The sequence below is a fragment of the Drosophila melanogaster genome, chromosome 3L, assembly GCF_000001215.4.
Source record: "Drosophila melanogaster chromosome 3L".
In the NCBI taxonomy this organism is placed as follows: Eukaryota; Metazoa; Arthropoda; class Insecta; order Diptera; family Drosophilidae; genus Drosophila; species Drosophila melanogaster.
This window is the reverse complement of record NT_037436.4, coordinates 21,194,247-21,208,120: the sequence shown is the minus strand read 5'-3', so window position 1 is coordinate 21,208,120 and position 13,874 is coordinate 21,194,247. Positions and strand designations below refer to the sequence as shown.

The 13,874-nt window shown below is 42.3% G+C and overlaps 5 protein-coding genes and 1 non-coding gene across 15 annotated transcripts, besides 1 other annotated feature; 3 read left to right on the top strand and 3 right to left on the bottom strand.

Moving 5' to 3' along the window:
- Positions 1-28: 28 nt before the first annotated feature.
- On the bottom strand, positions 29-5,201 carry CG10512 (uncharacterized protein). 4 transcript variants are annotated; one of them, NM_141032.3, is made up of 3 exons: positions 4,799-5,201; positions 1,495-2,444; positions 29-685 (listed from the first exon to the last, which is right to left on the bottom strand). In NM_141032.3, exons 1-3 carry the CDS (start codon positions 5,028-5,030, stop codon positions 527-529), a joined length of 1,341 nt encoding a protein of 446 aa, NP_649289.2. In that variant the 5' UTR covers positions 5,031-5,201; the 3' UTR covers positions 29-526. The 4 variants fall into 4 exon arrangements, with proteins under 4 accessions (NP_649289.2, NP_996133.1, NP_730605.1 ...); NM_206411.2 differs by lacking the exon at positions 4,799-5,201 and adding an exon at positions 3,283-3,334; NM_168889.2 differs by lacking the exon at positions 4,799-5,201 and adding an exon at positions 2,613-2,847.
- Positions 1,350-1,456: a mobile genetic element.
- On the top strand, positions 4,889-9,860 carry Targ2 (Terminal ADP-ribose protein glycohydrolase 2). 5 transcript variants are annotated; one of them, NM_176379.2, is made up of 6 exons: positions 5,239-5,373; positions 7,607-7,713; positions 7,780-8,126; positions 8,717-8,875; positions 8,938-9,240; positions 9,393-9,860. In NM_176379.2, the coding sequence occupies exons 3-6, from the start codon at positions 7,827-7,829 to the stop codon at positions 9,660-9,662; spliced, it is 1,032 nt and encodes a 343-aa protein (NP_788557.1). In that variant the 5' UTR covers positions 5,239-5,373; positions 7,607-7,713; positions 7,780-7,826; the 3' UTR covers positions 9,663-9,860. The 5 variants fall into 5 exon arrangements, with proteins under 5 accessions (NP_788556.1, NP_788557.1, NP_788559.1 ...); NM_176381.2 differs by lacking the exon at positions 5,239-5,373 and adding an exon at positions 7,433-7,496; NM_176378.2 differs by lacking the exon at positions 5,239-5,373 and adding an exon at positions 4,889-5,043 and having other exon boundaries at positions 7,607-8,126.
- Targ1 (Terminal ADP-ribose protein glycohydrolase 1) lies at positions 5,239-10,710 on the top strand. Of its 2 annotated transcripts, none has more exons than NM_176376.2 (3): positions 5,239-5,373; positions 10,018-10,361; positions 10,484-10,710. In NM_176376.2, exons 2-3 carry the CDS (start codon positions 10,056-10,058, stop codon positions 10,637-10,639), a joined length of 462 nt encoding a protein of 153 aa, NP_788554.1. In that variant the 5' UTR covers positions 5,239-5,373; positions 10,018-10,055; the 3' UTR covers positions 10,640-10,710. The 2 variants fall into 2 exon arrangements, with proteins under 2 accessions (NP_788554.1, NP_788553.1); NM_176375.2 differs by lacking the exon at positions 5,239-5,373 and having other exon boundaries at positions 9,951-10,361; positions 10,484-10,572; positions 10,631-10,710.
- Targ3 (Terminal ADP-ribose protein glycohydrolase 3) lies at positions 10,383-11,290 on the bottom strand. Its single transcript, NM_001104186.3, has 3 exons — positions 11,104-11,290; positions 10,876-11,050; positions 10,383-10,816 (listed from the first exon to the last, which is right to left on the bottom strand). The coding sequence occupies exons 1-3, from the start codon at positions 11,223-11,225 to the stop codon at positions 10,667-10,669; spliced, it is 447 nt and encodes a 148-aa protein (NP_001097656.1). The 5' UTR covers positions 11,226-11,290; the 3' UTR covers positions 10,383-10,666.
- park (parkin) lies at positions 11,268-13,367 on the top strand. Of its 2 annotated transcripts, NM_168884.2 has the most exons (7): positions 11,268-11,345; positions 11,409-11,676; positions 11,736-11,928; positions 12,004-12,349; positions 12,491-12,935; positions 12,991-13,087; positions 13,165-13,367. In NM_168884.2, exons 2-7 carry the CDS (start codon positions 11,419-11,421, stop codon positions 13,272-13,274), a joined length of 1,449 nt encoding a protein of 482 aa, NP_730600.1. In that variant the 5' UTR covers positions 11,268-11,345; positions 11,409-11,418; the 3' UTR covers positions 13,275-13,367. The 2 variants fall into 2 exon arrangements, with proteins under 2 accessions (NP_730600.1, NP_730601.1); NM_168885.3 differs by lacking the exon at positions 11,268-11,345 and having other exon boundaries at positions 11,352-11,676.
- asRNA:CR45951 (antisense RNA:CR45951) lies at positions 11,985-13,504 on the bottom strand. The gene is made up of 2 exons (NR_133289.1): positions 12,475-13,504; positions 11,985-12,334 (listed from the first exon to the last, which is right to left on the bottom strand).
- Positions 13,505-13,874: the final 370 nt, after the last annotated feature.

Here is a 13,874-nt window from a genome sequence, read left to right as displayed (position 1 = left end):
AGAAAAAATGCTATAAAGACAAATATTTGATTATCGAAGAGTATATTGTTTATTTTAATAGTTTTGAAATTGCTGAACACAGCATGGGTATCTCAAAGTGCCAAAATCAATATATTTTAAAACAGATAGTTTTTGTTTTAAACAGAAATTTAGCTGTACTTCTACTTATGTATATTATTTTGCAAACTGCAAGTCTTTACTCTACTAAATATTGCTAATTCCCTAAAAGAATGCCGAAGCTCATGTTTTTAGTTAATAAGAAAGCTTGCGTAGTTAAAAACTAAATAATAGGAGCAACGACAGACTCTTAGGAGACTAGAAATATGTTTTAAGTGCAACATGGAGATATGTAACTAGCTTTAGTTCAGCACCAGTGCAATCTAATCTAACTGTTGCAAATATCAATATTTCTCTCAGTGTAAAGTGTTACTGTAGTGCTTTGGTCCATCAAAATGCAGAGGCGTCTTCAACATATGGCAATGGGTATGCTTGACTCCCTAGTGTAAGTCCACCAGTTCTTTCGAGTTTAAACAAAGCTCAGGGGCTTAATCTTCAGTATTTCCGCCAGGTTGGCGCACGTCTTCAACTGATTCTCCAGATACTGTATACCGCCGGCGGCATCGACGTCAGCCATTCCCTTCTTCTCCTTGTCTCCAGCCAGCAAAACGGGCTTGCTGGGATCGGTCTGAAAATGTAAGTATTTCAATTGAAAATAAATTTTGTAAACATTTTTGCAAACTTTATATAGAAGAAATCCTAAAAAAAAACTTATTCAAATGTATACAAAAATGCTTATCGTAATAATTTTCCAGAAAATTTAATATTTTTTTTATTTGTTTTGAATACATTTGAAGATATTAAGATTATGGCGACGAGAGTGCCAGTATCTATTTTATATATGCATTTGTATGTATTTTTGATAAGATTATCAAATAATTTATTTCCAGGAGAATATAGATTTGTATTCAAATTTCAAACCTTTTTTTTTTTTTTTTACTTGACTAACAACAGTTGGAAATCATACCTTTCTTAATATTTTAAATATTTTAAAAGTTATTTAAATTTTCTTAATACTGGTTGTTTTTGCCGCTACTTATAGATTAAAAGAGTATACTAGATTTGTTGGAATGTTTGAAACAGTAAAAATCAATCGTTTCCGATCCTATAAAGTACTCTTGATCTGAATCACTAGCCGAATCAATCTGACCGTGTCCGTCTTTCCGTTTGTCCGTTTGAAAGCTTCGAACGCTCTTGGGAACTATGCAAGCTAAAATGTTAAGATTAAGCATCTAGATTGTCTACTTAGACACGCCTAATTTAAAACAGGCACGTCCACACATTTGAAAAACATTTTGATTTTTTTTCACATCTTTCGTTATGCCACACAAATTGTGACCCCACGCGCACTAACCATATTATATAATAGGTATCTGATAGTCGAGGGACTCGACTGTAGTGATCAATCTTGTTATTTTTGTTTGGGTACATTCTTACCGGAGTAGCGCCTCGCAGGCGGGAGTTGAAGTCGGCCATGCGTTCCTCGAAGTTGGGAGCAAAGCAGTTGGGATCCACGGCGATGAAGACCTGGCCAAGATCAGCTGCGGAATCGGCGCCAGCATGTGTCCACTTCCTCACCTGCGTCGAGTAGTTGGCTCCGGACATGACACCCGACAGAATGTCCACCATGGCGCCAAGGCCGTAACCCTTGTAGCCGGAGGTCAGCTCGGATCCTCCTAATGGCATCAGGCACCCAGTGCTGAAACCCAGCTCTGCATCGTTGGTCACTTCACCACTGGGATCCTGAGCCCATCCGTCGGGCAGAGGAGCTCCCTTCCTGCGCTGGATCTCGATCTTTCCCACGGCCACGGCTGTGGTGGCCATGTCCAGCAGGAACTTATCACCGTTGGTGGCATTGGCACCCAGGGACAAGGGATTGGTGCCCAGAGCAGCCTCCTTGGCGCGTGTGGGTGCCATCAGCGGCGAGGTATTCGTCATGGACATGCCCACCAGACCCTGATCCATGGCCCTGATGGCATACCAACCAGCCATGCCATAGTGGTTCGATCCCTTGGCACAAACCCAGCCAACTCCCACCGTCTTGGCCTTCTTGATGGCCAGATCCATGCAGTAGTTGCCCACGACGGCACCAAGTCCATTCAGGCCATCCACCCAGGCGGTGGCCGGAGTTTCCTTTAGGATCTTGGGCACAGCCGCTCCGTCCGTGGAGTTGATGGCCAGATCGTTGATGTACATCTCAAGGCGGTTCATGCCATGGCTGAAGTGCCCCCGATGGTCCGCAGCCACCAGGAGATCCGCCTGGGCTTCGGCATGGGCCTGGGGCACCTTCACCGCCTTGAAGCAGTCGATCATGAAACGACGCGACTCGGCAACGGCCACCAGTTTCGGAGCAGCGGCGGACATGGTGCGGTACGTGATGGAAAAGCCTACAAAGGGGTTGGGTTCACTTTAGAATTTATAACTGTACCGATTTCAAAGAGCGGAGCGTGTGCGTTCGGATACGCGGCGTATGAGCGACTGGAAGCGCACGGAACGCGTTCAAATTGCTCATAGGCTACCGAAGCGGTCTTCTAATTGTTCTGGCAATCTCTCACCCATACTGAAAACCCTAGACGCTCGCAAACAACCCATGGAGGGGCCTATACATATATGCTCATCTGCTATTGTTTATTCATTCTTTTTAGCAAACCCGAATTTTTCGACGCGAATATGCTTATCAGCATAATGTTTGGTTAGGTTTCTACTGGAATTTTGCAGGGTTTCTCAACATTATAACTTAGGTATATAATGGAATCGCCATCTCTCAAAAAAGTCCGGCGCGTGTAACGTGTTTATGTTTTATTTTTGATATTTTTGTCGGTGCTGTCTCTCTATTTTTTCTATTATAGGGGGCTCGCGGTCTATATGCACACATTATTTATTCACTAGCTTATTTATTATTTGTGTGCGAGTATTTCAAGTTATTTGCGCTTGGATGTGTGGGCCGAGTATCTGTGTGCCTGGTAATGACCTTGAACTTGTCGAAATTATTTCTGTACTTTGAAATTGATGTGTTAAATGGCAAGCGATAGAGTTGGAATAGAAGCGACGGTCTAGGGCATTTCAATTTGAGTTCATTTACTTGGTGGGTGGGTGGTTAGGAAAATATAAAGAGGATGGGGAGGGCGACGTGAATGGGCGTATCTCTATTTAATCCACATAACTTTGTTGACCTTACACAACGAAAGTGAATGTGAAAGATGGGCACATGGCACACATACATACCAGCTGAAACCCCAATTAAGTTGATGGCTTTACGAGCTTTATCTTATCGAAACCCAGTCACACCACTCAGAAAAAATTGAAATGGGCAACCACATGAAAATACTGCATGGAAAAGAATGAATTCTTGAGTACAGCACGTTAGTACATATTACTATAGCTATAGTTGTTGTACTCAATTGATTATTAACCAGATAAAATTCGATAAAGAGTTTGAACACGATAACATATTAATACTTGAACCTGAAATCTAGAATATAACAAAGTTTATTTTCAAACCAAACCTGGCTCATTTTCGCTTTAAATGGATCAAACACGACTTGGTTCATTTGCTGAATAATAAAAAAATACCCAGCACTCCATCTGCTAATTATTTAATCTTATATCAGTTCTTATAGGATTTCTGTCCACTTATCTTATCGGTTATAGCCTATATATGTCCCGAAGTACATTTAAAGAGCTTTGAGGAACAGACCCTAATTAATCTAGAGTAAACGAGTACATAACCAACAAGTGTTGGATTTGGTGAAACAAGTTTTATGACCGATTCGGTGCGCTCATTAACACCTTTTTTGAGTAATGGCAGAAAAATGATCGATCCGCGCTTCTGGAGCGGGTGTTATGTTGATAAAATGGCAATTGAAGTGGAACCGGTTATTAAATTCTGTTTCACTTTCTGCAATAAAAAGGAAGAGTGAGTGCTTAATGAGCTTTCAATGGGGCTATTAAATTGTGATTAGTAATAAATGCAAGGCAGGCGGAGACGAACACGCCTCCAATCCCAGTCCCATTTCGTTTTTATTTATATTTTTATCGTACATTAAAGGACAGTCCCCCATTTCATAATAAAATACCCACTTGTCTGCCAGAACATAAATATTATTTTTGGGGCTTTGCTGGGTTAACAAAGGATAAAGGATTGTGATGTTTGCGAATACCAGATAAAATATGTAATAAGAGAAACTGAACAAAAAAAAGCAAACAAAAATATAATACTGCAGTTGGTATGCGCTTAAATTCAAACGTATTTACGAATAACTTCAGTAGTTGATATGGAGTAAACTTATAAACTTATTCTCGGAAGATAGACCTTTGACCTTTATTTTTCTGTGGCTTAATAATGCCAGCAACTAGTTAGTTACATATTTAGTTAGTTACATATTTATTATTATTTATATATATTGTTTACGATTGATGGAAGACTTTAGATTTTCACTTACAACAGATTTTTAATTTTTTTTGTTTATTTCTAAATTAAACCATTCATCGAGTTACAATTATGAGAGGTGATGATATCAGTGATGTAGTTTATTGAATCGAATCGGTTGTAACCGGTACATTTTTTTGCCTAAGATCTCTTGAAAGTTTGAATCTAAGGTATCGTTATATCTCCCTTTTCGTTAGGCGCGCATATCTCTCATTCGGTTTTTATTTAACGATTTCGATGCATGAATCTGCTGCAGCATCATAAATCACCGAGTGCACGCGCTGTTTGCATAAATTAAGCTTATGAACTTACCGCCAACATTAGCATACGCATTTGGCGCCTGCGCAGCTGCAACAGCTGATGTTGCTGTTGTTGCTGTTGTTTTGCTGGACAAAAGTACAGCAGCATGTCGCCCACTAACGTGCAAATGCAATTGGCACCTTTGAAGCTGGGGCAGAAACCGCCAATTCGTAACGCAAACGTGGGCGTAACCGTCGTAGCTGACCGCCGTAACTGATCGTCGTAGCAATGTCAAAGCAGTCATATCGGCAAATAAGGTAACGTAACCCACAAAAAGGTAACCAAAACAGAATAGAAGAGTGTGTGAGAGAGAGGGGTATACAAATACGTATACGTATATTACGTATCGTAATGAAGAGAGACAGAGAGAGAGAGAGAGAGTAGTAAGAATCCCAATCAGAATCAGCTGAGCTGGCGTGACGAGTGTGAGCTTTGCTTTTTTCGCTTGCACTTTTTAGTTATTCTCTAATTCTCAAGTGACTCACAACGCTTCTCTTGTTTTCTCCGGGAGATTTACTCGCGCGCAGATTAATTGCCCAGAAAAAAAACGAACCTGGCGGGTCGTCAACTAACAAATTCACTACTACGTAAAGTATTTAAATTAACAAACAAATAAACACGCAATTTACGTAATTAGCACAACAAACAAAGCAACAACAACAACAGCAACGGCAGCAACTAGCGCCAATTGGCACGCCAAAATCCAAACAGTGCCGTGCTATAAAGCTATATTATATATATATTATGGCTCCCGGATCGGTCGTCTTTATTGTTCGAGGCGACAAGCTGAACTGCCGTGAACTGGCGGCATCGTTCGCAGCTATCGCTTTTCCTCACAAGGTGCCCCATCGAGAGGAAAAGCGAAGTCTAAATTTCAATGCAACAATTCGTTCAAAGCTGCGGCTTGACATGCGTAAATGTGTAAAGCTATATGGAGGCAAAGTGTTATGATTTACAAAAATATTCATTTAACTACTTTAAAAATCAGTGCTATTGTTAGGATATTTAAGGAAAAGCATAAGCAATTGGTTTGTTTTTGATGCTATTTTTTGGCGAAAAGCTGAAAATAAATGGTGGCGGTCTAGGATGAAGTAGAAGACATTAGCCGAGACAACCACCCACGCAATTGGGCGTCTAGTCATTCCAATTGGAATATCCGTTTGTGTAGCATAAAAAGAATATACTCTATGATATAGTCATAGGGCAATATAAATCATAAATTTGTTTTTATAGTCTACGACACAAACATATTTTTAATTAAAAACCAAAAAAATTGTCAGTTTATATAAAAATTTATAAAATGAGTTGCAAGTGATGCTTTTTCTTCGACGTTTGTTTTGAAAAGCAAATGTGAAGCAACATTCTCGTTTTATTTATAATACATGATCAATTGATAGTTAAAAATGGATATCACTGAATTCTTTTAGCATTTCTATTTTCTACTAAGTTTTTCCTATATTAACTAGTAAATAAAATATTTTTTCGTCATCCGAGTCTACAATCGACAAAAATCTTAAGTTTTTACCTCATACTAAATCGAAAAGCTGCTGCCGCTCTGCTGCCTGTTTTGTTTGTTTTAGAATACAAGTTGTCACTTTATATGGTTATTTGTTCGTTGTTTGTGTTGGTATATTTTATTTCACCTGCCATTTAATTAACGAATAATTTAAGTCATATGTATATTTATACATGCACTTTAGTCGGTATACAATCCCTATTTAGCGCTTGAGCGCCGATTACCTTTGACAGCGGCCCACGCACAGGTACACATTCACATACAGGTGCTTCGATCGGAACGATCCGTCGTTATTAATCTATAAAACGCTATCAAAAGCCTGCACAAGTTCTTAATTGGCTGTTACAGCGGCTTTGACGATTTCGGGCAATGCCAAGTCAACTTGTCGCTGAAAACAAACAAACAAACAAACTACGCGGTATCAACTCACACTTGCTAGCACATGTATGTCATCATCATCGCCACCAATCATCATCACTATCGTCGTTATGATTCAGTGGATTGTCATGCCTGCTGGTGGATTTTTCTCCCAAAAAGTTCAGTTAAATTAAAAAAAAAAATGACCAATATGCAATTTCAGTACATTTTCGGTATTCTCAGTACTTGATCAGGTAACTTTTAAAAATTAGGAAGTACATCTTTCAAAAAACTAGAAATGGTTATATATGATTAGTGCATTTTTTTTTTAATTTAGCTTAAAAACAGCATACTTGTGATTTAAAAATAAAATTTCAAAAAAAGATTCAAAACGAGTTCAGTAACTTTCGCCCGCTTTAACTTTCTAGGTCTGAAAACATGATCCATTTTGAAAACCCAAATCCATCTGTGCTTGGCAATTTACTCCGCAAACAAATGACAAAATGAATTTTCTAACACCACGATAAACACAATAGATTAATAATCATATATAAAATAAAATAATAACTCAAGTCGTATAGTATTAAGTGGAAAACGATGTGTTTTTTACAGTGCAATCATTAACATTTGGAGCCCCGCGGCGGCGCCTCTGGGCGAAATGTTGTCACTGAGGCTCGAAGATTCTCGCTGGGCTTTCGCCCGGCACGTCGCTTCACCCATAACCCATAACCCATACCACCATACCCATGCCCACATCCACATCGAGCTCCGATGGCGCATTCCGCTGCAGACCGCCGGCCGAGGCAGTCGATTAAATAGTAACCTCCAAACGGCATTGTAAATTGGGAGTGGGAAATCGGCGAATCGCCAAAATAAACAAGCTACCAACTAGCCGCTTGCTGTTCAGAATCCGTTAATAGCTTTGTTTTCATTCTGGTTTTGTGCAGGTTTCTGTGCAGAACCCAAAAACACACAGTCAAAACCATTCCGAAGTCGAAAAAGTTTTTATCGCGAGTTTTGACCTCGACGTGAAAGTTTCCAGCGCTGCGTGCACGTAAGTACGAAAATCATTTTTGGCATTGAGAGCTTCTGTTTCGGCTGGTAATCAGAATAATTTCAGCTTAATTGCAGTTGGATATATAATACTCTGTAGAGAGCTAGTGCGCCATGGCGAACGTGAAGATAGTGGAGTCCAAGCTGGACATATTCCACGCACCGCAGACACATTCCTTGGCCCATGCCGTAGAGTCATCCTTTACGGCGGAACGGGGAACTCTCGCCTGGCAGTTTGCCCTGATCTACGGGGATGTGGATGAACTACGGCAAAGAAGTGTTTCCAGAGGCAACTGTGCCGTTCTGGAGCACAATGCCCGATTCATATACTATCTGGTGACCAAGTCGAGTCTCTACGAGGCCAGCACTTACGGCGATGTCCAGGCAGCTTTGATCTGCATGCGGGAGCATATGGTGAGTGCTTTTTAGCCGTCGTCTTGGTGGTGGAGTGGGGGTTTCCCGGCAAACAAGTGACATTTCCCCAAAGAGTAAACACAATTCGACGCTTGGGAAACTGGTTTCTTTGGTGCTGCCCTCGTCAATTTACAGTTAATTCATTTGTACATTGCGATACAGTGAGTATCTAAAAACAGTTCGCCCCTTTTGTCATCCAAAAGAATTTCGCTTGTGTCTCATGTTTAGTCAAAAAACGATTTCATGAAATGGGCATGCAGTTAATTTATGTGGACTTTGGGACACAGTAGCAATCGGACAAATGGATCTTCCCATCTTAGCGTCGATTTTTCTTTATAAAATATTATCATTGGGTTGAATGATAATTGAGCGAAGAGAAAGTAAAGTCAGCTTCTTTTTATACCCAATGTTATGTTTCTGACCCTATAAGCAATACGTACATATATTGTTGATCAGAATGACTAGCCGAATCAATCGGGCCTCGTCCGCCTGTCCGTCAAATTATGTGAAGCCCTCAGAACCAAATTGTCATCAAGTCCGAGGTTTTGAAAATAGTGCATTGGGCAATTCTCACTGTAGTGTCTCTGCAGCGCAACCATGAGATCACCAAAGTGGCTATGCCCCGAATCTGCTGCGGCAACGATGGACTTGAATGGAAGCACGTGAAGCGTCTGGTGCAGCAGACCTTCTCCCAGAGCGAGTATCCCATCGAGATACTCATCTGTGAGCACGAAGACATGTCCAAGGAGGTGAGCCATCCAACATGGCTTATTAACAAAGAACAGTGGGTTAATACTCAGATAATCCACAGCTGGCTGCTCCCAAGTGTCAGATTACGGAGGCCAGGGGGAACCTGTTCAGCGCCCCGGAAAACTACGCCTTAGTGCACTCTGTCAGTGCGGACTTCGCTATGTGTGCGGGCATAAATCTGCAGTTCCGCTGCAAATTCGGACAAGTGGATGAGCTGAAGCGCCAACACAAGCATACCGGAAATGTGGCAGTTCTGGAGCAGGATGGTAGACATATCTACAACCTGGTGACCAAGGAGCGCAGCCACGAAAAGTGCACTTACGCAGCTCTCTACTACGCATTGCTGGCCATGCGGGAACATATGGTAAGGAATTGTATTTTTAAGGGCTTACAGACCAAAACTGCATTACTAAAATAAAGAGAAAGGTGAAACATTATAGTTAGGATCAGGTTCACCAAACTGTATTAGAGCAAGATACTGGATACTAAATATGCTTGCTATATTCTCTCTTTCAGAGGGAGCACGGAGTGACCAAGTTGGCCATTCCCAGACTTGGATGCGGCATCGACCGTTTGGATTGGTTGCGCGTGCGGAGTCTGCTGGATCTGGTTTTCGCCGAGGATAGCGTGGACATAATTGCATTCTTCTACACACCGCCACAAATGGTTAAGGACACGTTGAACGTGGTTTGTCCCACCTGCCGGCACATGAAGACCATCCATTTGCCATCGAGGTCCGTTAGTGGATCAAGAAATTCGCTTCATCGCGAAAAGACTCCCTTTTAATGTATATAGCCATCTTTGTTTGACACTCGAAATGGTTTTGCTTGGGACTTGTGGCATCATATGCACCAAATACTTATATAGTTGATAAGAACGATACACCTAAGAGGTTTTTATAGCACACAAAGTTTCCATATTTGGTTATTTATACTGTATTTAATGTATTAATAAATAAAACACGTCCTCGAGAGGATATTAACCAAAGATTGGAGTTTTGATAAATACATATATATACCCTTACGAACCATTATCTAGTGTTATCGTATGACCAAAAATTAATCTAGTAGCTGCCTGTTACACTAAGTCAGACAGATCTAAAACCCTTATTTAAACTAAATGTATTCTCCCAAACTTCTAGAACTACGTAGCGCATTTCGGCGAGCTTTTGTAGTCGGAATGTCATCCAAACCTCAGTACACCCTAAGCGAAGTGGATGGGGATCTGTTTTCCGCCCCCAAGACCTATTCCTTGGCGCACTGTGTGGGCGCAGATCTTGCGATGGGTGCTGGAATTGCCGTGCAGTTCAAGAAGGTATTCGGAAGGTTGGACGAGCTGCAAGCCCAACAAGCGGGCAGTGGAGATATTGCGGTGCTGAAGGATGACCAGCGGTACATTTACTACCTAGTAACCAAGCCTCAGAGCTGGGGAAAGCCCACCTACGAATCTGTACAAGCATCTTTGGAGCAGATGCGTGAGCATATGGTAAATACATGCCTGATACATATCTTTTATGAATGGAATGTATCCCTGCTTTTATTTATTATATATATAAAGCTTAGACAAGTTATATTAATAAGAGCTACATTTTATTATTCCTACATTAGCGCAAAAACAACGTGAATAAGCTGGCCATCCCAAAAATTGGCTGCGGAATTGATGGCTTGGAATGGGAAAAAGTCAGCGGAGTCCTCGAGTACGTTTTTGGCCAAGAGCCGCTGGAGATTGTTGTCTACAATTTTGTGCCTCCACAGGGAAAATAATGGATCGTTTAGTTTAATATGAGCCATTTACTTCATAGCAACATAATTATAAACGACCAGCTCAACAGAATCCGCTTGAAAAACCTGGCAAATTATTTCCTTAACTTTGGGCCAGTTTAGGCCATCCAAACCGCATCCAATGCGGGGCATGGCTAGCTTGGGTACTTGGTGGGAGATCTGCAAATGGTAGAAAGATTCGTATATCATAACTTCTTATAGAAGATACATAAACATACCATGTGTTTTCGCATGGCGATCAAGGAACTCTGGAGAAGTTCGTAGGTGGGCTTTCCCCAGCTGGATTTCTTGGTGATCAGATAGTAAATAAATCGCTGCTGGTCCTGAAGGACAGCCACGCCGCCTGGCTGAACATTTTGTCTCTGCAAATTCAACAACTGTCCAAATTTGTTTCTGGAAAATAGGCAAATTTACCATTTTATTAAAAACACTAAGCCATTACCTACCGAAACTTTACAGCTATGCCTCTGCCCATTCGCAAATCGGCAGCCACGCAGTGGCACATGGAATAATCCCTTTGGCATTTGAATAGGTCGCCATTGATCTCTCTGTAAGTTAGTCCTGACATTTCCATAAAACTTTTACATTTATACTCCTCCGACTTCTTCACAAAAATTGTTTTCAATTGTGCGCTTTCTGCGTGTCCACGTTTTCCTCCGAATGGCTGCCAGCTGGTGTTTGGCAACGCGTAAGTAAACAACGATTGGCAACACTGAAGCATATACACTGCACTAAAATTAAACCCGATCAGCTGATAACAAATGAGTTTTATTTTTAAATTTATTGCCACTTTTGTACGCAAAATGCTGGAGCTGTTGCAATTTGGAGGGAAAACCCTTACGCACACGCTGAGTATTTATGTAAAAACGAACACGGGCAAAACGCTGACCGTTAATCTGGAGCCCCAGTGGGATATTAAAAACGTAAAGGAACTGGTGGCACCACAATTGGGACTTCAGCCGGATGATCTAAAGATCATATTTGCCGGTAAGGAACTAAGCGATGCCACGACAATAGAGGTAAGAAGTTTCTTTAATGTATCCGCTACATGAAGTTAACTTTTACTGTCTTCTAGTAGCAATGTGACTTGGGTCAGCAAAGCGTTTTGCATGCCATTCGTTTGCGACCGCCCGTGCAGCGCCAGAAAATCCAGTCGGCCACTTTGGAGGAGGAGGAACCTTCGCTTAGCGATGAAGCCTCCAAGCCTCTAAATGAAACTCTGTTGGACTTGCAGCTGGAAAGCGAGGAGCGTCTGAATATAACCGATGAAGGTAGGCAACAATTAGTTTTTATTGTTTTTTTTTTTTTTAACGAAACCCCTTGTAATCCCGTCGTATCCTCTCCAGAAAGAGTCCGTGCCAAAGCGCATTTCTTTGTACATTGCAGCCAATGCGATAAGCTGTGTAATGGCAAACTTCGGGTCCGCTGCGCTTTATGCAAGGGCGGCGCCTTTACTGTCCATCGTGATCCGGAGTGTTGGGATGATGTCTTGAAGTCGCGTAGAATTCCCGGTCATTGTGAAAGTCTGGAGGTGGCCTGCGTGGACAACGCGGCTGGCGATCCGCCCTTCGCTGAATTCTTCTTCAAGTGTGCTGAGCATGTCTCCGGCGGGGAGAAGGATTTTGCGGCTCCATTGAATCTAATCAAGAATAACATCAAGAATGTTCCTTGCCTGGCCTGCACGGATGTGAGGTGATTATGCAATAAGGAACATCTTAATTTCTTATAATTTTCATATCATCGAAAATGTCATAAAAAGTTCTTTTAAAGTCTTTAAAGTAATTATTTGTCATATAATTTTATTCTGCTATAATCACCTTATTATGTTCGCAGTGATACCGTGTTGGTTTTCCCCTGCGCATCGCAGCACGTCACCTGTATCGACTGCTTCCGCCATTATTGCCGTTCCCGTTTGGGCGAGCGTCAGTTTATGCCGCATCCGGACTTCGGCTACACCTTGCCCTGTCCCGCAGGCTGCGAGCACTCGTTCATCGAGGAGATTCATCACTTCAAGCTGTTGACACGCGAGGAGTACGATCGGTACCAGAGATTCGCCACCGAGGAGTATGTCCTACAGGCAGGTGGAGTACTCTGCCCCCAGCCAGGATGCGGCATGGGCCTTTTGGTGGAGCCCGATTGTCGCAAGGTGACATGCCAGAACGGCTGTGGATACGTGTTCTGCCGCAATTGTCTGCAGGGCTACCATATCGGGGAGTGTCTGCCCGAGGGGACGGGCGCCAGTGCCACAAACTCCTGCGAGTACACCGTGGACCCAAATGTGAGTTGGCTCTTATACGGCCCATTCCCGCTTGTGTAATCATGTGCTTTTTTAGCGAGCTGCCGAGGCGCGATGGGATGAGGCCAGCAATGTCACCATCAAAGTCAGCACAAAGCCCTGTCCAAAATGCAGAACCCCCACGGAGCGAGATGGTGAGTTGGGCGAGCATCGAAGACACCCAAGACGCAGTTTGTAACACATCCATACCGTCTTCTTCTCTTCCTACCAGGCGGTTGCATGCACATGGTCTGCACACGCGCTGGCTGCGGATTCGAGTGGTGCTGGGTCTGCCAGACTGAGTGGACACGCGACTGCATGGGAGCCCACTGGTTCGGCTAATCCTTCGTCATCGTTGTACGTCGGCCCGACGGGTCCTTTTTGTTTGTTGACTACTTTTAAATTGTATACCATAGTAAAGACTGCTCGAACAACACCCTGTTTGTCGTCTACGCAATCAATAGCAGAAACACCCCTGACAAGGACCAACGCGAATCACATCCTACCCCACTCTGTTCCTTTGTTGCGTGCGCACAAAAACTTTGTTTACGTTTTTTTTTAAGCTCGCCCACAAATATTTTGAGGGCTTTCCTCTTCGGCCAGGCATGCGAAAACCGCAACAAACACGTGCATTTGGCCAAACAGCCAGAGAGCGAGTGCCGCGAATGCGCAGTGGGTGGTCAGCGGCACAAGGTTCATGTGATTTCAACCCAGGCGCGTAGCCGCAAGGGGACTAATAATTGATTGGGGGATGGTAAAGGCATTTCAAAAATGTTCCTGGATTTTCAAAAGTACTAACTACTATTCTTGCTAAAGAGAGAAAACACAAAAGAGAAAATTATTAAGAAACTGAAACTTAAATTTTGGCCGTTAATACGTAAAATTAAATATTTCACTTTAATACAGTTTTATAATTCATATGTGCAACCGCCCTAGGACACA